The sequence below is a fragment of the Onychostoma macrolepis genome, chromosome 22, assembly GCF_012432095.1.
Source record: "Onychostoma macrolepis isolate SWU-2019 chromosome 22, ASM1243209v1, whole genome shotgun sequence".
NCBI classification, from domain to species: Eukaryota; Metazoa; Chordata; class Actinopteri; order Cypriniformes; family Cyprinidae; genus Onychostoma; species Onychostoma macrolepis.
In genome coordinates this window covers 26,643,969-26,669,868 of record NC_081176.1, presented here as the reverse complement: position 1 = coordinate 26,669,868, position 25,900 = coordinate 26,643,969, and the positions used below count along the sequence as shown (strand labels likewise).

Here is a 25,900-nt window from a genome sequence, read left to right as displayed (position 1 = left end):
TGGGATGCACATAGAAAGTAGAGACAAATCGAGAGCTTTGTGCGCAAAACATGTTGAAAGTGCATTATGAACATATCCATCAACAAAATGATTAGCAATAATAAAACTTTTGTGATGCAATATTAAAATAACATAGCAAAATACCCATTCTTAGGGAAAAAAGAGCATGTGTTGGACTTATGTTCTGCATGCAAGCACACAAACAGCAATTGCTATTCACAGAATCCGTGTTTGTGTTTCGTTTTGAATATTAATTACCATTTGGATATGAATTAATTCTCTCCTTCAGGTTAAAGTAAGGGATTGCTTTTCTTTTTTGTCAATTAATCACAGTTACTTCTGATGAACTTGCATAAATACTATATAGACTGTACAATTCTATATTAAACAATAGGGAACTTAACATAATGTTCTTAATGTAACCTAGTCCTCATACTTCGGTCAGTTCAAGAATATTTTATGCAGTTTTTGATTATTTATTTGAAAGAGTTAAAAGAGCAGTTTCATGTCTTGTATGTTCAACTGGTCAAGGTTGATACAGGATTTAGAAATAAATCCTATATTAGTAATATTTAGTAATAAGTAATGCAATACTTGCAGAGAGAGTAATTAGTAGCCTGTAGCAACCTAATTGTTGAACATCTTGAACATGAAATTAGTAGATAGTTGTTCATTTTTTTTTTTAGAGTAACTTACACAACAATGTTCAGTTATGCAGAAGGTTTAAGCGTGAATGAGTATCCATATACTCTATGTGTGAACCTGGACCACAAAACCAGTCTTAAGTAGCACAGGTATATTTGTAGCAAAAGCCAACAATACATAATGTGGGTCAAAATTATAGATTTTTCTTTTATGCCAAAAATCATTAGGATATTAAGTAAAAATCATGTTCCATGAAGATATTTTGTAAATACCCTGCCATAAATACATCCAAACTTAATTTTTGATTAGTAATATACATTGCTAAGAACTTCATTTGGACAACTTTAAAGGCGATTTTCTCAATATTTAGATTTTTTTTTTTTTTTGCACCCTCTGATTCCACATTTTCAGTTAGTTGTATCTCAGCCAAATATCCTAACAAACCATGCATCAATGGAAAGCATATTTATTCAGCTTTCACATGATGTACAAATCTCAATTTAAAAATATTTACCCTTATGACTGGTTTTGCGGTCCAGGCAATACTATGGTACTTTTCCGTTGGTGAAATAAATTAAATGAATTTAAAAAGAAAGAAAGAAAGAAAGAAAGAAAGAAACGTGAAAGGAGGTACAATGATGAATGGGCATAGCATGCTTTACTCAAGTGTTTATTCTGCAGAGCAGCTGTCTTCTTGGCGCCCAATCTCTGCCTCGACGGACTAAACTAAGTTTACAGAAATAGGGGGAGCGTTACAGACAAAACGGATATGAAACTAATGAAAAAGCAAGGAGCTCAATTAAAATTCAATTATTGACATTTATAATTAAGTTATCTTGAAATATGAAGTTTCTGCGGCCCATTACTATTCCTTTAAACATTTATATTAAACAATAATCATAAATCCCCCTAAAAAGTCAAGTAGACTCGTCCGTTCGTCCCGCCTCTGACTGTCGCCATTTTGACTGTTATGTCTGTTTCGTGAGGGGAGGGAAAGTAAAATTTGATAGTCCAGAGGAGTAAATATCGGACAAATTTATCCGGTGTGCAGGCATATTTATCTTCTCCTAAACCCTTCTTCTCTCTGAGGAGGAGGGTGTTTAATTCGGCTGGTTTCTGAGGAGAGTTTTGTGCATAAGCCGCCATGTACATTAAACAGGTAAGTGACTTGAGATGCGACTCACGCGCTGCGTGTAAAATTATGATTTATATGTTGAATTATGCGATTCAACTACTTGTTTACATATTTTAACTGCCAGATGTGCACAAAAACGCATTTTCTCTTAATCTTGAGCATGCTGGGTTGTAAGTTTCGGCGAGTACATGGCCTTCAATGAAGTTAGCATTAGCTTTAGCATTAGCTGTCAAAATCCGCAAAATATTGCAGTCTAATTTATTATGCAACATTTATATTAAACATTTACTACTGAAACTAACTTTTGTTTGCTGCTGCTGTTCAGATGTGAGCAAACTACGAGTAGAAAATTAAATTATAGCTGGTTTTTATGTAAATACTAATACGGCGTGTTGCATTATGTACATGATGATAATACCATAAAGTGCTGTTTTATATACACAGACATATCTCTGTAAGTTTTTGTTTGGGTTATACTTTTGTTTAAGCACATTGTTTACTTTTTTTAGCATATTTGGATGAAACGCATTCTAACATAACATTGATGTTGTATGTAATATTTTGTGAAATGTGTTTTTTAGGTTATTATTCAGGGGTTTCGCAGCTACAGAGATCAGACTGTGGTTGATCCCTTCAGCTCCAAACACAATGTTATAGGTAAGACTGTCCCACTCTTGGCATGTGACCTTTTCATCATAGCAGAAATATGTAAAATAGGTAAATCAATAAATAGAATATGGTATAAAATGTAATATACTTTTTAAATATGTATTTAAAATCAGACAGTAACACACATTTGCCTTATGTTATATTTGGAAATGTGTGTAAAAGTATGTATATGTAATTACATTTAATTTGTCAAATACAAAACCATATATGACATACATAACAGTTACATAAAAATAAGACATTTAGAATTTAAAGTAAAATAAAGCTATAAAATTATAAATAATAATGTGTGAATATAATATTTTTAAAAGTATGTAATTTTTTAACATTTCATTTTTCACAGTTGGAAGAAATGGATCAGGAAAGAGTAACTTCTTTTATGGTAAGTAAAAGATAACTTTTTTTTTTTTAAAGACATCTTATACATTTTAATACATCAAAACACTGATGGTGTGAGTGAATAGTTCGTGATGAGCAATTTTCTTTTATTCCCCATCAGCTATACAGTTTGTACTCAGTGATGAGTTCAGTCATCTTCGTCCAGAGCAGCGTCTGGCTCTGCTTCACGTGAGTTATTTTATTCTATTTTATTTTATTTTTTATATATTTTACTTCAACAATTTACAAAAACAAAACATTGTGTTATTTATAGATTTTTTTTTTTTACACAACATTAATTTATTTTCCTTGATTATTTCTTATTTTTCAATATTATTTGTTAATTTTGTATACAAAATAGTTTTCCCTAACCCTGCTAAACCATGTACTTTCATGTAATTTTCAGGAAGGCACTGGTCCTCGAGTCATTTCAGCCTTTGTGGAAATTATATTCGACAACTCTGACAACAGGCTGCCGGTAAGAAATTTATCCTAAATTTTGAGAAGCGCACTAAAGTAAAGGCAGGCGAGTAACAAGACCTCATTGCCCTCAGATTGATAAAGAAGAGGTGTCTCTGCGCCGTGTCATCGGAGCAAAGAAAGACCAGTACTTCTTGGACAAAAAGATGGTCACGTAAGTTTAGTTCTTGTAACACTAACATATCAGAAGAGCTTTGACTGCTTAGAGCTGTAGCCAAATGAGTTGTGTTCTGTGTGCTTCAGTAAGAACGACGTGATGAACCTGTTAGAGAGCGCTGGTTTCTCTCGCAGCAACCCTTACTACATCGTCAAGCAGGGAAAGGTACATGGGACAAGTTATTAATGAGTGTTTACAATTATTCATGATTTTATTTCAAACCTGTTGTCACTTAAAGGGATAGTGAATCTAATGGGGCGTTCACACCAGGAGTACTTGTGCGAATAAATCGTGCGTAGTTGGACGCTTGAACATTTTGAGTTTACTCACTTCATTCGCGTGTGAAATTCACTTCACAACAGATGCGAACAGAGCGTTTTTTACAACTTACCAGATTGTCCGACCTCCTCACTCACTTTCTTCCAAGCAAGATCCTTTTTATTCCTGTTTCTATAAAAGTACAAAGATGTATCGTACAACTCCGGGTATCCACATACAGCGACGATGATTTTGTCCTCCATTGTTGTTTGGATTTCTGCCTCCGCTTGCTACGTCGTAATCACGTCACTACTAGAGCAAGCTCCTGATTGGTTAACACGGTGCGAATATTCGCCAAAGTTCAGATTTTTCAACTCGCGCGAATCACGCGTTACGGGCGTCAAATGCCTGAAACGCTCAATTCGCGCCGCAGGATGTCTTTGCATTGACTTAACATGTAAATCACTCGCGCTTAACGCTTCATTCGCATCTGGTGTGAACGCAGCATGAAAATGAAAATTGCTGTCATTTACTCACTCTCACGTTATTCCAGACCTGTATGAGTTTCTTTCTTCTGTTGAACACAAAAGAAGATATTTTAAAGAATGTTGGTCACCAGAAGGTTGACTGTAGCCATTGACTTCCATTATATGAAAAAAAAAAATACTATGGAAGTCAATGGCAGCTGTTTGGTTATCTACATTCTTTAAAATATCTTCTTTTGTGTTCAACAGAAGAAAGAAACTCCTACAGGTCTGGAATAATGAGATGGTGATTAAATGATGACAGAATTTTTGTTTCAGGGTGAACTATCTTTTTTAAAAGCCCTCTGGGACTGTAGCATCTTTTTCATTAACGTTAATGCTCGTTTACAAACAAAAACATGGCTCTTGGGAGTAAAGTGGTGCTGATTTTGTTGTTACACATTCTAAATGAGTTTACTCACTTTTGTTACACTTATTTTACTCTCTGAAACATGAAAACAGATCAATCAGATGGCAACGGCGCCTGACTCCCAGCGTCTGAAGCTCCTCAGAGAGGTGGCCGGCACCAGAGTCTACGATGAGCGCAAAGAGGAGAGTATCTCGCTCATGAAGGAAACAGGTAGACCCTTCACTGATGTGTTTCTATTCAAATGTGTCATTAAAGTGAAAATGCCATTTATCATTTCCAATCTGGAAATATAGCCTATCAAGTAAGAAAACTGGTTTTGTGAAACCAAATCATTTCAATGAATCGCTAAAGCAGTGCAGGCAACACTGCAGTAGATGCTTTACTGTTGTTGTTGTTGTTTTTATGGTCAAAGGTTTGTGACGTGCAGTCTGTTCTTGTGTGTGTGTGTACAGAGGGAAAGCGAGAGAAGATTAATGAGCTGCTAAAGTACATCGAGAGCGTCTTCACACTCTGGAGGATGAGAAAGAGGAACTGGCTCAGTACCAGAAGTGGGACAAAATGAGAAGAGCTCTAGAGTACACCATCTACAACCAGGAGCTCAACGAGACCCGGGCCAAACTGGACGAGGTACACACATCAATACACACACTATCAAACAGTAAATACATTTGCATTCAGCACTGTATAATGCTTTGTTGCTGATGATTTAAAGATTGTGTGATTCCCTCATCTAGTTGTCCAGTAAGAGAGAGACCTGTGGAGACAAATCTCGACAACTGCGAGATGCTCAACAAGATGCTCGAGACAAAGTGGAGGTAAACTTGAGCTCTTCAGTCTGTTCTTGTTCTGGAAAAGTGCTAAAAACACTGAAACGTTTTACATGGGCATTTATCAATTTTTTTTCTGAAAATGTAAAAAAAAAAAATGTAGTGCATTTATACTTTATTTTTAACCAGCTTTTGCATTCACATGTCGGCAAATAACAAAAACCTAAAGACTTAAGGGTGGGTGATATACTAGTAGGCATGATTAACCGGTAGAGATTTTAGACTATCGTCTCTACCTTGGTTACATGGTCACCTGATGTTGCTGTGCTACGTGGTCACGAAAACATAATGTTTGCACACATTTTTAAGCATTGCAGATAGGGCTGCAACTAACGATTATTTTAATAATCGATTAATCTGTCGATTATTTTTTCGATTAATCGATGAATCAGGGGGGGGGGAACAAGAAAAGCATTCATTTCCAACCCTTTATTCAAAAACAGAACTAAAATCTTTAGAAAGTGCACAAACATGTTGCTCCTTGAACATCCCTGAGCTGTTATAATAATAATAAAATAAAATAAAAATGGAGTAACACAAAAAACATACACATGTATGCTTTACATCTGCCAAATATATAGACTTTTCTTTTTAAAAATAAAGTGCCACCTGAGCTGCCAGAACAATAAATAATTTATAAAAAATAAAGAACAATACAAATCAGAAAATGTAACAGGATTTGTTTGAATGTCAGAACTTGTTCACTACACTACACTGCAGATGCACACACTTTTGCAGACGCACACACTCTCAAACTCTCACACTGACACACACACACACACACACTCACTCTCTCTCTCTCTCTCTCTCTCAAGTTCACTTGAAGCTTATTCATTAAATTATTACCATCATTGTAGTAAGTGCAAGGTTCATTTATACACCACATTTAAAAACAGCTTAAGATGACCAAGTGCTATAAAAGAATTTTAAAATTAAATACACACACAAATATATTTGTCAATAATAATCTATATGGGACAAAGCACAGAATATACACTGCAAAAAATGCTTTTCTGACTTAGTAGTTTTGTCCTGTTTTCAGTCCAAATATCTAAAAAATCTTAAATCAAGATACATTTACTAGACACATGAAATAGCATAAGAAATTGTTTTGTTTTCTGAAAAAACACCTCAAAATTAAGTGATTGTTTGCTTAAAACAAGCAAAATTATCTGCCAATGGGGTAAGAAAAATAATTTTAATGAGATATAATCTCAAACAGAAGTTTTAAGCATCACTTAATTTTCTCATGCCATTTTTCTTGTCTAGTAATCTGGGGCAAAAAAATCAATAATTTAACAACACTGCGTCGTTAGCGTTGGTATTGTATCAGACACTTGCACTTAACATTATATCAAAATCAAGCCCAAATGGAGTTAATAATGTTTTTGAACAGAGAATGACGGAGATGGAGTGTTTTGTCTGTCATAATGGCTGTGACTGTTATCTGAAGCAGCAAGTGCATTGCATTATATGCTTTCATCGACTTTTACAGGTTATATAACTTTTATTGTAGCTATATGGGCGCTTAGTTTTTTCTTGTTGTTTAATACACTTGGCCAAAATCTCAAATTAAGCGCTTATGCACAGGATATTTAAAAAGTATATAGACGGCAAATAACTAATTCTTCTCCACTCTTCAAACACACAAAAACATTATCCTTTACTGACATAGTGTTTGAGTTAAAAAAAACGCTGTACTATTCAAACACCAATTATTTATTCACCCTTGCATTACGAAAAAGCAGAGATCTCATCTCCAGGCTGTGCGCGGCGCGTCCATCTGAATGGAGGCGGGGTGAAGGTACGAGGTCTCGCTGAGAGCTCGATGATCCAATGGCGTTACGAAGTTTTACTGACAAGTTATTTTAATGCTTATCATTGGTTTACTATTTTTAAAACTCTCTGATTTAAAATAATAAAAACGAATTATAAGCGACTCAAGTTTGGATAATTTTTCACAGCACCTGACTGGGCTAGGGTATGGCAACTGTTATTCTCTGCCATACGGAAACGCCGCCCCTGCTCCCACACCTTGGATGACTTGGGTCGCACGGATTTCTCTGCCTCCGCCATGTATCTTTCCTCTACCTCCGCTCGTTTAAAAAAAAATTTTGCTCCGCCTGTCTATGAGGCGCCGAACTCTGCTAGCGTCAGTGCGCCAGAGAGATTATTTTTTTAAATAATCAAACGTCTCCGCGTCGCGTGACAACGAATCGATTATGAAATTCGTTGCCAACTCTTTTAGTAATCGATTTTTATCGATTTAATCGATTCGTTGTTGCAGCCCTAATTGCAGATTAAAAACAAGTGATTTTAAGCCATTGAAACACAATCAGCAGTGAAAGAGGACTTGTTTCGTTTTGTCGTGTCATGTTTAGTGGCGTGTAAATGTTCCCATAATAACAGACATTATTAGTGTAAATGTCTTGGACATATTTTAAAGAGTCTATGCTGCAAACTTTAAATATTTCACATACTTTTGAAAATCCAGCGTTTAGTTGATCCTGATAAGCACTCGTCATCACAGTTGTAAACACGGCGGCTTTCTTCTTTCGTGATGGGGTTTTGGCATCACGGCATCTTTGGTTCCAGGCGGAATGTTAAAGAATGCGACACACATCTGGAAATTCTGTATAATTCAACCAATCCGATGACGACTTTGAAACTCCTGAAGTGTTTCTATTGTTGTGTGCGATATGCATCAGATGTTCAGCCAACGGTTTGTGGGTGTGACTTCTGAGGCTGAGACTAATGTGTAACAGTATACTGTATCCGGGCAGCTCTTAAAGTGAAAGCAGTCTGATATTCCTGCTGTCTGTCATTCATATTAACAACAAAAGAGAGAAAATCTCCCTCTGCTCTTGACTAAATCACTTTTGCAACTTTAATAAGAAATATGTATTTAATTTAACAGTGAAGAAAATGCAGTGTTTTATACATTTGATTATTTTATGCAAAGTATATAGCATTTGTTATTTATTTGTTCTTTTGTAGTTTTTTTTTTTTTTGTTCTATTGCTTGTAATTAGTTTCTTATTTAATCACTCACTGTTTACCTGTCTTCAGTGAGCAGTGAGATTTTTTTTTTTTTTTTTTTTTGGTGATATTGACACTGGTGACAAGAATTATGCAATTTCTGTGGTATAAAATATCATAAAAACCCCATTAAAAGCAAAAATAGCTATATTGTGAGATATATCATTACCATGGAATAAAATTACTCATATTGTGATATAAAATTTTGGTCGCCTTGCCCACCTCTACAAAGAAGCATTATAAGAAGGGAAACCCCCCTCTTTTTTTTTTCTTTTAGATTAACATGCTCTGATGAATCAAGCTCAATAAGACCAAGATCATTTGTGAAAGAGATTAGTTTTGATTTCAACTTCACATTACATCCAGTGTCTCTAAGAAATTGACTCTACAAACTGAAAGTAAAGTATTAAAATATGAAGATTTGCTTAGAATCTGCCTTCACACGTCATAAAACAGCTTATATTGTGTAATCTTATCTAACCTCGGTGTCTCTGTAGGAAACCGAGCGTGTGGTGAGAGAGCTGAAGTCTCGAATCTCCGCCATGAAGGAGGAGAAAGAACAGCTGAGCGCCGAGCGACAGGAGCAGATCAAACAGAGGACCAAACTGGAGCTCAAAGCCAAAGATCTGCAGGACGAGCTGGCAGGAAACAGCGAACAGAGGGTACGACTAGCAGACGCACACACACGAACACATGCACACGCTACAGGCACACATGCACTCTACACATACACATTTCGAAGAAGTACCATCTTGGAAAAGATAAAGTTACTATTTGGAAATAATTACTTTGGTTTTTGTTAAAGTTTAAAGTGATTTTACACTACCATTTATAAGATTTATTTTTTATTTTCACCCAAGTCGCATTTATTTGATCAAATTGAAATATAGTAAGAACAGTAATATTGTGGAATAGTTTAAAATAACTATTGTGTATTTAGATATGTTAAAACGTAATTTATTCCTGTAATGCAAAGCTGAGTTTTCAGCATCATTACTCCAGTCTTCAGTGTCATGTGATCCTTCAGAAATCATCATAATATGCTGATTTTCTGCTCAAGAAACATTTCTTATGATTATCAATGGTGAAAACAGTGTTGCTTCATATTTTTGTGGAAACTGATGCATTTTTGGCAGGATTCTTTTGAAAGTGTAAAAGAACAGCATTTATTTATGAGACCGTTTAATTACATTTCTGTGTGTATATATGTATGACGCTGGTTTTACTCAAATGAAATAGTAAAATGCTCATGAAGTGACTCTCAGAGCAGTTCTGGAGATGTTGTTCATGTATTTATGTTCTCATTTAGTGAGACGACAGGCGCAGAAATCACTGCGAACGTCACATGCGCTTCAGTATATGTGTAGTAAACAAAACCGCGTGTCTGCCCCATTCATTCACACAGAACATGTAGGATTCATATTTAAATAGATACATTTTTGCATCTTAATATTTACAGATTATAGTCCACATCGCGATTTGTTTGAAGTGTAATGACTGACTTTTTATGAATTAATCCAAACTGACAAATTCCATAACATTCTGTGTTAAACTGCAAATTCGATTTTTATAACTGGATTCTGTCTGCGTTTTCCGCATGGCAGAAATCATAGGGCATTATATGTCATTATAACGTTATAAATGTCTTTAAAGTGCACCCTTGTTGAATAAAACTACATTTTTCACCACAAAAGAAAAAAAAACTTATTTATATATCTTACTCTCCATGTCGTACAAGATTGCATAGAAGTATAAACTCCATTTCCTCAAACAAATACTCTCCTGCTTGCTTTTCTCTATTGCTGTTGCTGAATTGGTCGCTGCGAAAACAAAGCGGTGACCAAATTCACATAAGCAAACACGCAAGTTTGATATACATTCTCACAAATGCAAACACACTCATAAATGCACATTAACAGCCAGAGAGCTGCAGGAAATGCTGGCAGGCACTAGTGAACAGAGGGTCCGCAGTGTCTCCGTCTGCGTCACTATCTACACACGCTCACTCCAGCCCAGGCTCGTAGCCAGACGTATACACACGTATATCTTGTGTATCCCTGTATGTGTGAAATACACACTTTCGGTCGGCCCTCCTGCATCCCGGCTTGGCTTAGAGAGGGATTAGCCCCACCTGGCCAAGTGTGTGTGTGTGCTTTCCTATGGAGGAGAGGCAGAAGTGCGTCATTTGCCCTTTGATTGGTGAATGTGAATGTAGGTTTGCTCAGATGGAGATCCCCTTTGTTCTGCTCATGACGTTGAATCTACACACCTGCTTGTGTGCAGTTTATTCTTCTCCATTTAAATATGAACACCTCCTTACGCATTTGTGCAAAATTTATTTAGGCTTTCTATAAAAAGAGGCGAGACTCAAGAATTGATGTCGTTATTTGTGATTCAATAATCTGATCCTCTCGCTTCCTGTTCAACAGAAACGGCTGCTCAAAGAGCGTCAGAAGTTACTGGAGAAGATTGAAGAAAAACAGAAGGAGCTGCAGGAAACAGAGCCCAAATTTAACACCGTGAAAGAAAGAGAGGAGCGAGGAATTTCCCGGTAAACTATTTGAAGTGTTGCAAGGGCCCATGAAGTGGGGAGCATGGACTTCTTTTTTTTGTGTTGACGTACTTACTATTGAAACAGGAAGCTGGGGTGGGACACTTTTTTTTTTCTTACAAATAATTAATATTTTTTACTGTCCTCCAAAACCAGAATTTGCTTATTGCTACCCCTACTATGTTATAAATTTATAAACTTTTGATTTTGTAAGAGTTTATCACAATGGCGGTATTTATTTTTAAACAGTTGACTGTGTCCTATCCGTGTGTATAAAATCAAGTTCCGTCCCTTTCATGATTCCACAAATTATTTCAACCATTCACAAGATGTCATTTTAAGGAGGATAAGTGCTTTTCAAATGCTTTTGGTGTTAAGTAATGTTTGAAGTATGTTTTGTTGTGGAGTCATTTGTTTTGTGTTTGTTTGTGTATTTTTCAGACTGGCTCAAGCCACACAAGAGCGAACAGACCTGTATGCCAAACAGGGCCGAGGCAGTCAGTTCACCTCTAAAGAAGAGAGGGATAAATGGATCAAGAAAGAGCTGAAGTCTCTGGATCAAGCCATCAATGACAAGAAACGGCAGATCGCTGCCATCCACAAAGATCTGGAGGACACTGAGGCCAATAAAGAGAGAAACCTGGAACAGTATAGTGTAAGATTTGGCTATATTAATGCTCGTCTTGGTATTAAATAGTAGATGTGTAACTTTTGCCAGTTTTATGGGAAGCATTTATTCTTTAAAGGAATAGTTCACCCAAAAATGAGAAATTGATTAAAAAAAAAAAAAGAAAAGAAAAAAGTACTCTCCCTCAGGACATAGAAGATGAGTTTGTTTCTTCATCAGATTTGGAGAAATTTTGCATTCCATCACTTGCTCCGCAAAAGATCCTCTGCAGTGAATGGGTGCCGTCAGAATGAGAGTCCAAACAGCTGATAAAAACATAACAGTAATCCACACCACTCCAATTCATCAATTCATGTCTTGAAAAGTGAAAATTAGTGTGTTTTAAGAAACAAATCCATCAAGATGCTTGTAACTTCAAACTGTTGCTGTTGATTTAAAAAATAAAAATAAAAAATTAGTCTATAATCCAAAATATTTGCTTTCTCTAGTCTTTTTGTCTGAATCAGGAGAGAAATATGCACAAATCAAACACTTTACAAAGAAAAATGGTCCAATTGGTTCTAAAAAGTGTATGGGTGTATTTTGATGTGAGAGACAACGGGATCAGGACTTGTTCACTGTAGGGAGGCATTATTATGGATTATGACTTTAAATTTTGATCAGAAGCGACGTTTTAAAGTTAAAACGCCTTGATGGATTTGTTTCTCACAGTCATACAGCTTTTCATTTCACAAGATGTTATGTGGTGGACTGGAGTTGTGTGGATTATTGTGATGTTTTTATCAGCTGTTTGGACACTCATTCTGACGGCACCCATTCACTGCAGAGGATCCATTGGTGAACAAGTGATGCAATTCTGAACTTCTCTAAATCTGTTCTGATGAAGAAACAAACTCGTCTACATCTTGGATTACCTGAGGATGAGTTAAACTTATCAAAAAATGAACTTTGGGTGAACTATTCCTTTAAGATGTTTTTGAACCTTCAACATTTCTTCTCAACTTTGATTTTGGCCGCAGAAACTGGACCAGGACTTGAGTGAAGTGAAGACTCGAGTGGAAGAGCTGGACAAGAAGTACTACGAGGTGAAGAACCGAAAAGATGAACTTCAGAGCGAGAGAAAGTAAGATCCACCTGTTCCTATTCCCAACGCATCATGGGAAAATATCTGGCTTTGGTCCAGTTTTCCAACATCCCACCCTTTCTTATTACCTATACGAACCGTTCCCCTCCTCACCTGGCATTTTAGTTATTAATAATCCACGAGCCATAGGTTTCACAGCACGAAGGGCTATAGAATAGGGTCTCCTGCTGAACCCAGGCGTAGCGTTTGTGAGCCAGGCCTGATGGGTGTGTCCGTGTCCCTCCTCCTGCAGCTACCTGTGGAGAGAGGAGAACGCAGAACAGCAGGCGCTGGCAGCCAAACGAGAAGAGCTGGAGAAGAAACAACAGCTACTGCGAGCAGCCACCGGAAAGGTTAGCAACCAAAACAGACCTGTGTGTTTTGAACACAGTGAATGTTGCTGATCTTATGGTGTACAAATCATTCGTGTATTATTTTTATAATATTTGTTTATAATTGTTAAATGTAATGTAATGTAAACATATTTTCTGTTACTTCAGAATAGTCTTGTATTAAAGCAGAGTGGCTTGATTAAGTGCTGGAAATAACGGATGATGGGCACAGAACGGTAACAGAACTCTGAGACATTTAGCTACAGTCACACAGGTGCATTGTGCAAACTACTTCATAGGGATGTTTAGACAGCTATAGAAGAATTCACGCTCACGGTTTTTTGAAAATATTTAACTTGCTAACTTTGCTTCAGTTTGTATTCTATTCTATCAGTTTGAATAGTTTGTTTTGATATTATATTATATTTGGCCTATATTATAAACCTAATAAATAATTGACCTTGGTTTTTAATGGAGTCACTTGCTCATCAAGGCTGCAATTTCTAATATTGGTTTCCTAGTTTAATACCTATACTTTCAAATATAATTTATTCCTTTGAAGCAAAACTGAATTTTCAGCAGCATTACTCTTCAGTGTCACATGATCAGAAATCAGTCTAATATGCTGATTTATCATCAGTGTTGCTGATCTGATATGCTGTTTTACAACAGTGAAACTGTTGTGCTGCTTAATATTTGTTTTGGAAACGGTTATTTTCTTCTTTGATTACTAAAGTTAAAAGATTTATTCAAAATAGTAATCTTTTCTAACAAGTCTTTACTATCAATTTTATCCATTTAACACATCCTTGCTGAATAAAGTTTCTTTAGCTTTCTTTAAAGTTTCTTTAAAAAAGAAAGAGAGAATTTACTGTCCCCAAACTTTTGAATAGTGTTTATTGTAACACAAAATCTCTATTTTGAATGAACACTGTTCTTTTGAACTTTTTAAATTAAAAATATCACAGGTCCCAAAAAACTTTAATCTGTACAACTGTTTCCAACAGTTAAAAAACAGCATATTAGACTGATTTCTGAAGGATCATGTGACACTGAAGACAGGAGTAATGATGTTAAAATTCAGCTTTGCTACACAGGAATAAATTATATTTGAAAGTATATTAAAACCGAAAAGATAGTTTTTTTAAATTTCAATAATGTTTCACAATATTATTTTGTGAAATAATATTCAGTATTTTCTATCAAATAGATAGGCTACAGCCTTGATGAGCCTAAGAAACTTCTTTAAAAACATTACTGATCCCAAACTTTTGAACGGCAGTGTATTATAATGTAAAAACAATTTTCTCAGATTAACTAAATGATGTACATTTTAGGTTCATCAAGGGTCAAATCAAATATAAATAGCACATTAAAGTTAAAAGTTACAGTACAGGGTATAAAGAATGTTTTTGCTCAGGTGCCCGAAATGTCCGCCCAATAGAGAAAGTTTTGCTCGGCAAGAAAAAGAAATTGAGGGAATATTGGTTATAGGTATTATTTTATTTTAATTATTAATAGTACTAAATAAACAAAAAAAATATAAATGTAATATTTCACTGTAAAATATTAGTGTAAATAGTATAAATTAGTATTTAAAAACAGTAATATTTTATATATATAATTTTTTCGATTATTTAAAAAAAAAAATGTTTAAACCATACGACAGTAGCATTTACACCTCTAATATTTTCTGTCTTAATTTCTTCCATTTCAAATGTTGGTCCCACTGTATATTAGGTGGCCTTAACTACTATGTACTTACATTTAAATTAATCATTTGTTACTTATTGTGTACATGTTTTTACATTGTACTTATATTTTTAAAAATACCTATATGTAGTTACATCTGTAATTAATTTCTGTAATTACATTTATAATTACACTGTTGACCCATCCCTTAAACCTTAACCCACCCTTAAACCTACCCATACTACCAAACCTGTCCCTAACCTTACCCGTATCCCACCTCAATAGCAGCAAAAGTGTTTTGCAATACAATATGAACACAATAAGTGCACTGTAGTTACTATGTACAATAAGTACATAGTAGTTAAGGCCACCTAATATAAAGTGTAACCCAAATGTTTAACACCAAGCTTTTCTATTGGTGAAAACACAGGAAGCCTTTCAAGTGTATATTTTGTTGACAACAGCACTTTTGAACTTCGAATATTGTTGGCGCTTGGTTTTGCTCCCAGAAAATGCACATTATCAGCAACCAAAATTTAGAGAAGATGCAGAAGGTTGTCAATTTGTAGCAGCATTTACTTTACTAATATTTACTACTTCGTTTGTTTACTTTGAACCGAATCAGAAACTGAAAACACTGCGGCACGAGCTCTTTCTGTGTAAATGAACACAGTGGCACATTTAACTCTTAATATGCAGTGCTTATTTTTAATTAAATCACAGCCATTGAGATTTGATAATCACACTAAGCCATATCACTATTTTGATTTTATTGTGATTATTCATACAAACCTACCCCAGAGTTCATTATATGTAATCATTGTGTATGTTTTTAAACTCACTTAAAAATGCCACCCACACCGGTTCACTGTATCGGCTGAACTGAACCATACCTCCTAAACTCAACTTGGCTGCTGGATGCTTTCTCAAGGACTGAGTCAGTCACTAATTATAGCAACTCTCCCACATTACAAAAATATACATCAGTATAGATGAAGTGAGATTATCAGGATTTCAGATCGTCATCTTGGCTTGAAATGACAGTACGAACTTTGAAACGCAATGTTTTGCATGATGTTTTCTTTTTCACCAGGCTATTTTGAATGGCATTGACAGCATTAATAAAGTATTGGAACATTTCCGCCGGAAAGGCATCAACCAGCACGTCATCAATGGTTACCACGGCATCGTCATGAACAATTTTGAGTGTGAACCTGCCTTCTACACCTGTGTGGAGGTGACCGCTGGCACCAGGTCAGACACATTGATTATTATTAGTGTTTTCTGCTTAATGTTGTCCTGTGTGTGAACTGAGAGTGATGGGGTTTGTTCAGGCTGTTTTACCACATCGTGGAAACGGATGAAGTGAGCACCAAGATTCTGATGGAGTTTAATAAGATGAACTTGCCAGGAGAGGTCACCTTCCTGCCCCTCAGCAAACTGGATGTCAGGGACACCGCTTACCCTGAGACTAATGTAAGCTTACACCACTGACATGACATTTAAAATGCACCCTGTTGGATTTCCCAAATGCATGTTTACTTGATCCATTCAGATCTACTTCCATCCAATCAGCGACTGATGATAGAACCAAGTCGCTACTTTTTTCAGTAACCTGTTTCTCTTGAATGTATGTCACAATACAGAAAAGAAAAGATCTTACTGTGCACATTGTTCAGTACAATGGGTGCAGTTACACTGAATGTTACTTGGTGAAATTTCACTGTCATTTTAATAGGAGTTCACACAGACTGGAGTTTCACATGAGGGCGAAAAAGATCCCCACACAGATTTTAGTCTCATTCAATTTGGCCACATAGATTCGACACTGAGCAACAGAAAACTGCTTAATTTGAAATCGACTTCTATGTGAGTCTGTCTGTTATTCCCAAGGGAAAAATATTGGCCAAAAAAACCTTTCATTTTCAGTATGAAATGCTCACTTTATATCATCCAGTCAACTCCTGATGTACAAAACAAGTCCTGTTCTTGATTTATTTATTTATTTATTTGATTATTTGATTATGGATTATTTTCATTATTATACAATTAAGTTTTTTGTTATTGTTTTAAGTTAAATTTGATGTTTATATTTTCTGTTTTAACTTTCATTTTAGTGAAATTTTGCCATGTTTTTTGTGTTTTTAATTTTAATTTTATTTTATATGTATCATATGTGTGTGTCTAGTTTTTATTTATTAGTTTTATATTTGTTTATTGATAGTTAATTCAGTGCTTCTAATTAGCTAATTTTTATAAATCTGAAATAAAATTTCATTAGAAATTTATTTTAAAGTAATGAAAATGTGTTTGTTTTTTTTATGCTTTTAATTATCTCTAATAACCCTATTAATTAACACAAAGCTCATTTTCTTTTTTTCTGTTTTAATATTTTTGTTATTCTGTTAAGTGGAAATTTTTGAAAATAGCCTCTAATTCCTTCTCTGCCTTTGCTGTAGGATGCAATCCCCATGATCAGCAAGCTCCGTTACAGCCCAAACTTCGACAAGGCCTTCAAACACGTGTTTGGGAAGACGCTGATCTGCCGCAGTATGGAGGTGTCCACTCAGCTGGCTCGAGCTTTCACCATGGACTGCATCACACTGGAGGGTAAATCGATGCTGTCCTATTGGTGTACTACTTTTATTCAGTCTGTATGATTTCTAAACCCTTGTTTTGGTGTATCAGGTGATCAGGTGAGTCATCGTGGCGCTCTGACCGGTGGCTACTACGACACACGCAAGTCCCGTCTGGAGCTGCAGAAGGACATGAGGAAGGCCGAGGAGGAGCTCGGAGAACTGGAGGCCAAACTCAACGAGAACCTGCGTAGAAATATTGAACATATCCTCCTCATATACGCCTCACACAGGCTTACTGACACGAGGTCACAGAGGATCCCAGAATGAGTCAGCTAGTTATTAACATGTATGCGGTCATCTGTGAGCTATATTAGTGAATGGAGGGATGAGAGATTATGTGTCTGGATTGGTGGACGTGACTGTCAAGGCTTCGAGTGATGTTCATCTAAAGCTGGTTTAAGTTTTTGATCAACACGCATTGGCTTTGTGTGACTCGTACTCTGACTCATTCAGAGCGAATATGATGACGTAATCATTTTCTCAGCCGTAGCAAAAACAGGACAAATAAAAGTATTTGTACAGCTGAGATAAGTGGATTTAGTACAATCGGATTTTGATTATATTTTCAGTATTTCAAAAATCAGCGTTATTGTTAACTAAAACTATTAAAAGTGTGTTTTTGTTAATTGAAATAAAGCGGAAATAAAATATAAATATTGGATTGAAAATTAAAAATGTTGTCTTGGCAGCTCACTAAAAATAAAGCTAAATCGAAAAACATTAAAATTTAAATAACTGAAAATGTAAAAATAAAAGCTAATTAACGTTGTTAAATACTATAATATTATATAAATAATACTAATATAACAGAAAAGCAAGAAGGGAGTTCTTGTCTGCTCCTTAACTCAGTTCTCTACGTATCAATAATGAAATTGACCAGCTGATGAATCAGATGCAGCAAATCGAGACCCAGCAGAGGAAGTTCAAAGCATCCAGAGACAGTATACTGTCTGAGATGAAGATGCTAAAGGAGAAGAGACAGCAGTCAGAGAAAACATTTATGCCCAAGGTAACCCATGCTACTGTAATACCATAACTACTGTTGTTTGCTATTATTTTATTTGTGTACCAAATCTTTAAGTGGGTTTCTCTCTGGTGTTTTTCCCTAGCAACGCAGTCTTCAGAGTCTGGAGGCCAGTCTGCACGCCATGGAGAGCACGCGGGAGTCTCTGAAGGCAGAGCTGGGAACAGACCTGCTCTCTCAGCTCAGTTTAGAAGACCAGCGAAGAGTGGACGACCTCAACGACGAGATCAGACAGCTGCAACAGGTTCAGCAACACAATTAACACAAAAATCATCAACTCAGTTATTTCCCATTGTTACATATTGATTTTGAAAAACATTGTGAATGTCTATATATATACAGTGCTTAACACATTTATTAGACCACCACCACCCAGTATAAGGTTTGGGCCACAGCTGCCTTAAACTGACAGTATTGGTGAATATCAAAAACATTTCTTATGTTTCTGTGATGGTTAATCCAGTATTTGTAATGCTTAAAATATAATTATTGTTTTTATTCAATAATTTTCAAATTTACTGTTTTACAAGACAGGCAGAAAAAACTGTAAAGTACTTTTTTTTTATTCAGATGCCCAATTACAGTCAGTAAATTGTATAATAAATTTTTCTAATGGTATGTGGATAAATTTATTAGAGCACCTTTCATAAGAGTAAAGACAAATATTTTAGGAATCTGTTTAAAACTAAAAATGTTATTGTCATTTATTAGGCAAATAACAAACTGAAACAACTAAACAGGCTTTATTCACACATAACCAAAAACATTAATATTTTGTATCTGAAAAAAATTATTAAAGTGCTTTACTATTTTTCTTCGTTTTCTATTTTAATTTCTTTTAAAACAGTAAATTCATAGATAACAACAATTAATTTTATCATTAGAAACGCTACTGTGACTAAAGAGCGTACACATACTGGTGGATTAATCATTACAGAAACATTAAAAAAATATTATTTTGATGTTCACCAATGCTGTTAGTTTGGGGCAGCTGTGGCACAAACCATACATTGGGTGGTGATGGTCTAATAAATTTAAGCAAAAATATAAATTTGTAAAAACAGATGACTCAATTTTTAACAATTTTCAAAAATCATGTTTTTTCATTGTGCATTCCAATAAATCTCAATCATACTGTAGTCGGGTTATTTGGATTAGGTTAAAAAATAACAAAAAAATACAGCTAACAACACAAAACACAATAAAAACATGATAACATAATAAAAAAAACATGATTTTTGAAAATTAAAAAAAAAGTTATCCGTTTTTGCAAATAAACTCTTCATATATTGAAATGTAAAATATTACATCGACAACAATCATTTATCTACAAAAATGTAATTGAAAATAAAACTCGATGAATTGCAACAGGTACAGATGTCAAAATGGACTGATCACTGGCCATCTGATGTGCACAGAAATGGCAAAACCTTCTCTTGAGGCCAGTTCTAATTTGATTAGTGAAGTCGCAAAGTGGTGTTTACAAGCTAAGGCTACAAGAAAGTAGTCGCTGGACATTGAATGTAAATGATATCTCTATTAGATAGCCATAATCTCATCTGAGAAGTGTTAGTCCATGGGTAGCCAGTGTCTGTAAAATTTCGATCCAACCCTAATCAAACACACCTGAGCAAGCTAATGACTAGAAAGCTAAAAGAACGTGAGTTTTTATCAAGGTTTCTCCAGGACTGACGTTGGCCACCCCTGCGTTAGTCAGTCTGAAGCTCTTGTTCTTGTTAGCCACAGCTGCAGCTCTTTCCCACCTCCAGCCCGACACACGACACACACAGCAAACAATTGAAAAGCTACTTTAAATGTTGTATAACCGCCCACATCATTAGCCTTTGTTATTTTTGTATGGGCTTCAATTTGGTTTGCTAATTTGTCTGCTTTTGTAATCTCAGACAGGCCTAGTATTGAAGCATATGCATATGAGTTTCATTTATTCCTTTAGATGTACGTTCATGCGGCCAAAAGCCACATGTTATGTTTTTAGTCTAAAATTGCCTTTTTAATAAACGATTAAAACCGAACATGTGGCTTTTGGCCCTTCAGTCTGGGGTCAGTTAAAGATGTGTGGCCTGTTTTTGCTATAGGACAACAGACAGCTGCTGAATGAGAGAATTAAGCTGGAGGGAATCATGACCAGGGTGGAGACGTACCTCAACGAAAACCTGCGCAAACGTCTCGACCAAGTCGAGCAGGTGAAGAGACCGGATTTCTTTTTCACCGATTAAAAAACGTTATGAAATACAATGGCATGTAGTACGATAATAAAGTGTGTGTTTGTGTAGGAATTGAATGAACTGAGAGAAACCGAAGGAGGAACCGTTCTCACAGCGACAACGTCAGAGTTAGATGGCATTAATAAACGCATAAAAGACACTTTGGCTCGATCTGAGGGTGAGTGAAGACTCATTATCTTTTTTTTTTTTTTTTTTTAAAGCCCTACTTTTGTTGGTCTGCATTTTGTTTCTCATCTCAATTTTCAGATTTGGACTCCCTCATCGATAAGACAGAGGTAGAAATAAAGGACCACCAGAAGAGTATGGAGCGCTGGAAGAACATCGAGAAGGAGCAGAATGAAGCCATCAACCACGACACAAAGGAGCTGGAGAAGATGACCAACAGACAAGGGATGTTACTGAAGAAGAAAGAGGAATGCATGAAGAAGATTCGCGAGCTGGGCTCCCTGCCGCAAGAAGCCTTTGAAAAGTACCAGACGCTTACTCTAAAACAGGTACAGCAACCGCAACCATATATTTTTACCCAGAAGTGCAACGTTTTTCCTCTTTAGGTGAAGTTCAGTATAATTTCCTGTGACTCATTTAGAGTGATATTAAACTGTATTTTCCTTCTTGCTCAAAAAATAGCTTGTTGCAAATAAGGTCTTAAACGAGTATTATGTAATCGTATGAAGACCAAGGCATGACCGGGTACCCTTGAAGAAGCCTCTTGCCTCCTCCTCGGCTCATGTCTGGCTTTAGATTTCCCTCTCATCCCCCTCCAGTCTCGCAGCCCTCCCACCTGGCTCTCATATTCGGTGTCTTAGTTGATCTTCCACCGCTCCAGTCAGGGGTTCTATTGTGTGTCAGCCCTCCTACACAGAGGTGACTCATTCTTCATTACCCCATCCTTGCGCTCTTGTTTTTTCACCCTCTCACGGTGAACTTCAGTGCCCGGAGTTGAGGAGGGAGGTTGAGTTGTGCCATTTCTGTGTGTGTTTCTTTAGCTATCTTCTGGAATTTTCTCTTGCGGGTTCAGAAGTGGGAATTATGGCGTAACATTCATTTTAAGTTATTTTGGTGTGAAAGAAATTGACACATTTTGTAGTTTGCAAAATGATAAGTAGGAGCTGATCGCAAACTGTGTTTAGTTTGATTAATGTTCTATTCTGCGAAACTACTAAAAGGACGTGATGATTGAAAAAATAAGAGATGGATGTTTAATGAAAGCTCTGTGTGTGTTTTTGCATTCATTTGAAAACGTCTCTAATAATTTTGCAAACAAATGCAAAAGTTTCTTGAAGAAATTGTGTAAACTTGTAAAATTTTACCATTCGTTTGCAAAATATTGTTCCCCTGAAAATCTTTGTCAACTGAATTTTCTCTTTCCCTTGAGAAACCTTGGATATACTTGCAGAAATTTCACATTCCCTCAGAAACTTTGCAAACTTTCCAAAAATCTTCTTTCCCCCAAGAAACCTTGCATTTGTTTACAAAATTTTTCCAGTTGCTCACAAATTTTTCACATTTCCTTTGCATTTACTTGCCATATTGTCTCTTTGAAAGACTTTGGTTTCACCCATTTTAGTTCAGTTTTCCCCAAGAAACTTTGCATAAACTTGCAAAAATGTTTACATTCGCTGACAAAATTTTTACATTCCCTTGAAAACCTGTTCACACGCAAAATATTCTCTTAATCTCGAGAAACCATGCAAACACTCACTGAATTTATGTTCCTTCAGAAATTTTGCAAAATTAAGCACCCCAAATATGTTAGCATTTCCCTGAAAATCTTTGTATTTACTGCGAAAATTCTCTTTACCCTGAAAAGTTTTGCGTTCACTCAAACTTTTTACGTTTTCCTTGCAAATTTTGGCCATTTCCTGAGAATCTTTGCATTCGGTCACACAATTTTTTCATTACCCCAAAACCTTAGCATTTGCATACAAAATTTTATCTCTACCTTGAGAAACTTTTGCTAAATTTATTTGCTCACAAAATTTTCCTTCAGAAACTGCATTTGCTTGCAAGGAATGCAAAAGTTTCTGAAAGCAAAAAATTAGTAAGAGAACGCAAATGCATTTGAATAGAAGTTCTTCTCTCAATTCATTTTGTTTTCTGTCACCACGTCCCCTTAGACGCTTCATACTATTTCACTGATTATGTGTTCATTTACCTGTAATTATTTTCTGTGTGTGTAGTTGTTCAGGAAGCTGGAGCAGTGTAACACAGAGCTGAAGAAGTACAGCCATGTGAATAAAAAAGCCCTGGACCAGTTTGTCAATTTCTCAGAGCAGAAAGAGAAGTTGATTAAGAGGCAGGATGAGCTGGATAGAGGCTACAAATCCATCATGGAGCTCATGAACGTCTTGGAGCTGCGCAAATACGAGGCCATCCAGCTCACCTTCAAACAGGTACGACTATGAGACAGACTCACTCAAGTAGCCTTTATATTTAAATGTGTTTTTTTCCCATCTCTAATAAAAAATTAAGTATGGTCCACTTTTTTTTTTTAAATAAATCTTAATTATAAAAAAACTAATATTGCTTAAGTTTCTAATCTTGACACAGATAAAAAGTTTTGTTTCCACTAAAAAATGTTTTGTTTTTCAGTTTATTTTAAAAACGTGCTTGTTCTTACTGTTTTTGACACAGTTGTTTGTTTTAAATAAAAAACAAGTTTTTCACATTTTTTCATAACATTTTATTTTTAATGTTTTGTCCACATCAAACAGAACAAAATGTTTTTTGCTATAAAGTATTTTGTTTTCACTACAAGCAAAATGTTGTCTTTTTTTACTACAAACAAGGTTTTGTTTTTCACCATAATGTTTTGTTTTTTCATAATGTTTAGTTTTCACAAACATTTTATTCACTACGAAATGTTTTTTTCCACTATTAATAAAATACGTATTTTGATTACAAACAAGGTTTTGCATTTTCCTTTTTAACACAAAAAAGGTTTACTTTTTTTGTTAAAAAATATTTTTAAATCGACTTTCTACCACAGTAAGCAAAAAATATGTCATCTCATCCTGCTTTGTCTCCCTACAGGTGTCTAAGAATTTCAGCGAGGTGTTTCAGAAGCTGGTGCCTGGCGGTAAAGCCACCCTGGTGATGAAGAAGGGCGACACTGAAGGTGGTCAGTCTCAGGACGAGGGCGAGGGAGTGGACGGTGAGAGGGGATCTTCCTCCCAGAGCAGCGTGCCCAGTGTAGACCAGTTCACTGGAGTGGGCATCAGGGTAAGAAGAGGATTGAGAATCAAATGCAGTGCAGTTATTACTGCTGATATTTGACCAATCGTGTGTGTCCGTCAGGTGTCGTTCACAGGGAAACAGGGAGAGATGAGAGAGATGCAGCAGCTCTCTGGAGGTCAGAAGTCTCTGGTGGCTCTGGCTCTCATCTTTGCCATCCAGAAATGCGACCCTGCTCCTTTCTACCTGTTTGATGAAATTGACCAGGCTCTAGATGCCCAGCACCGAAAAGCAGTGTCAGGTAACAACAGCCAGTGCATTGTTGACCTTAGAGATGCTCCAACATTTCAGCCACATTGTGTGTGTATATATATGTGAAATCAAGTTTTATTCATGTACGTACATGCTTGCTTTCACTAAAAACAATGTTGTTGTTGTGTTTTTTTTTTTTTCTTTTCATGTTTTGTTTTTCAAAGGTTTTTTCACAACAGTGTTTCTCACTACAAATGTTTTTTGTTTTTGTTGTTGTTTTTTAATCTATTTACTACGTACAAAATTGTGCCTTTTCCACCTACAAACAAGTTTTTGTTTTCTTAACGAGCATTTTGTTTTTCACTAAAAATAGAATGTCCTTTTTCACTACAAACAAGGTTTTGTATTTATTATTATTTTTTGGAAATGTTGTCATTCCCACTACAAAAAAAAGTTGCTGCTTTTGGAGGTTGCAAGCTTCTGCTTTAAGTGTATTAGTAGTTTTTTTTTTATTTTATTTTTTTAGTTTTTTTTAGGCGGTGTATCACTATTTTGTATTGTCTTTCAGACATGATCGTGGAGCTGGCTGGACATGCTCAGTTCATCACCACGACCTTCAGACCTGAGCTTTTGGAGTCAGCTGACAAGTTCTACGGCGTCAAATTCAGAAACAAGGTAACAGACATCGTTAACACTCTGATGTGCCAAGTAATTAGCAAATGCAAATGAGTCTTCTGCGTAGAAAATGAACTATAAATGGAAGTCTTGTCAAGTTGAAGCTGCACAGATGAGGTCCCCAGACTTACTGTGTGTGTGTTCGTTAGGTGAGTCACATCGACGTGATCTCAGCAGAGCAGGCGAAGGACTTTGTGGAGGACGACACCACTCACGGCTAAGAGAAACAATACACCTCTATCATTCATGTTCCTCGTTTCTCACCCCCGTCTCAACTGGTGTGTTTCCTTTTTAAAGCCCAGTTGGAATGAATGCAACGTTTTTTCTTGTATTCTGAACAGGATATACTGGCTAATTGTCGTTTTACAGTTATTTTATATTTTCTTTCCTCTTTGTTAATTCTCGTATTGCAAGGATAAACACTGAACATGTTTTTCAATATTTTGATGAAATGTGCCCTGCTTTACACCTGCATCAGCCCGAATTATTTAAAGTTGAGGAAGTTCAGTCGCTCTGTTTCAGAGTTAAGCTTCAGTAAGGGAACATATGTAGTTGCTGAGACTGAATACACAGGTAGGTGTATGTTAAAGAGCTGCGGTTTGCAGGCTGCTCGTTTGGCACTGGTTCTCTCTTCCTCAATACTCTAAACCAGCATGAGCTGTTCCTTCATATTCCTTTTTTTTTTTTTTTAAATTTTTTATGTGATATACGAGAGAGGCTCGTTTTGTAGGTTTCCCGAAGCCTAAATGTTTTTACCATTGTTTTGTTGGTTTCATTTCTTCTTTAGGTCATTGTGATTTATAGTCTTTTAATGTGTTTTCTGTTACCCAACAATAATAAAATAACCCTGGTCTTTATCAACATGCACTGTTTTTTTTGCCGCTAGAGGGTGCTGTGTCACACATTTTTGATGTTTTAATGCTTTTGTCATTATTTGGTTTTGTGCTACACTGAAAAAAAAAATCAAGATTTGGAGGCTGGTTTTGGCTCAGACAAGTAAGTGCATTTTGTGTATAAATATATACTTATAGTACATAAATTATAGAACTTTATATTTTATACACTTATTATTTATTTGTTTAT

At 35.8% G+C, this 25,900-nt stretch overlaps 1 protein-coding gene across 1 annotated transcript; it reads left to right on the top strand.

The window, feature by feature from the left end:
* The first annotated feature begins 1,606 nt into the window (after positions 1 to 1,606).
* Positions 1,607 to 25,678, top strand: smc3 (structural maintenance of chromosomes 3). Its single transcript, XM_058760410.1, is given in 30 exon segments — positions 1,607 to 1,804; positions 2,362 to 2,437; positions 2,793 to 2,831; positions 2,949 to 3,016; positions 3,234 to 3,305; positions 3,382 to 3,461; positions 3,551 to 3,629; positions 4,709 to 4,826; positions 5,069 to 5,107; positions 5,110 to 5,243; positions 5,351 to 5,431; positions 8,979 to 9,143; positions 10,911 to 11,032; positions 11,474 to 11,687; positions 12,680 to 12,783; positions 13,037 to 13,136; positions 15,901 to 16,061; positions 16,142 to 16,283; positions 17,267 to 17,417; positions 17,496 to 17,648; positions 18,304 to 18,455; positions 18,556 to 18,714; positions 20,567 to 20,674; positions 20,765 to 20,873; positions 20,963 to 21,210; positions 22,897 to 23,109; positions 23,750 to 23,938; positions 24,014 to 24,191; positions 24,711 to 24,817; positions 24,967 to 25,678. Coding segments are annotated over 30 exon segments (3,648 nt in total). The 5' UTR covers positions 1,607 to 1,789; the 3' UTR covers positions 25,039 to 25,678.
* The last annotated feature ends 222 nt before the right edge of the window (positions 25,679 to 25,900 follow it).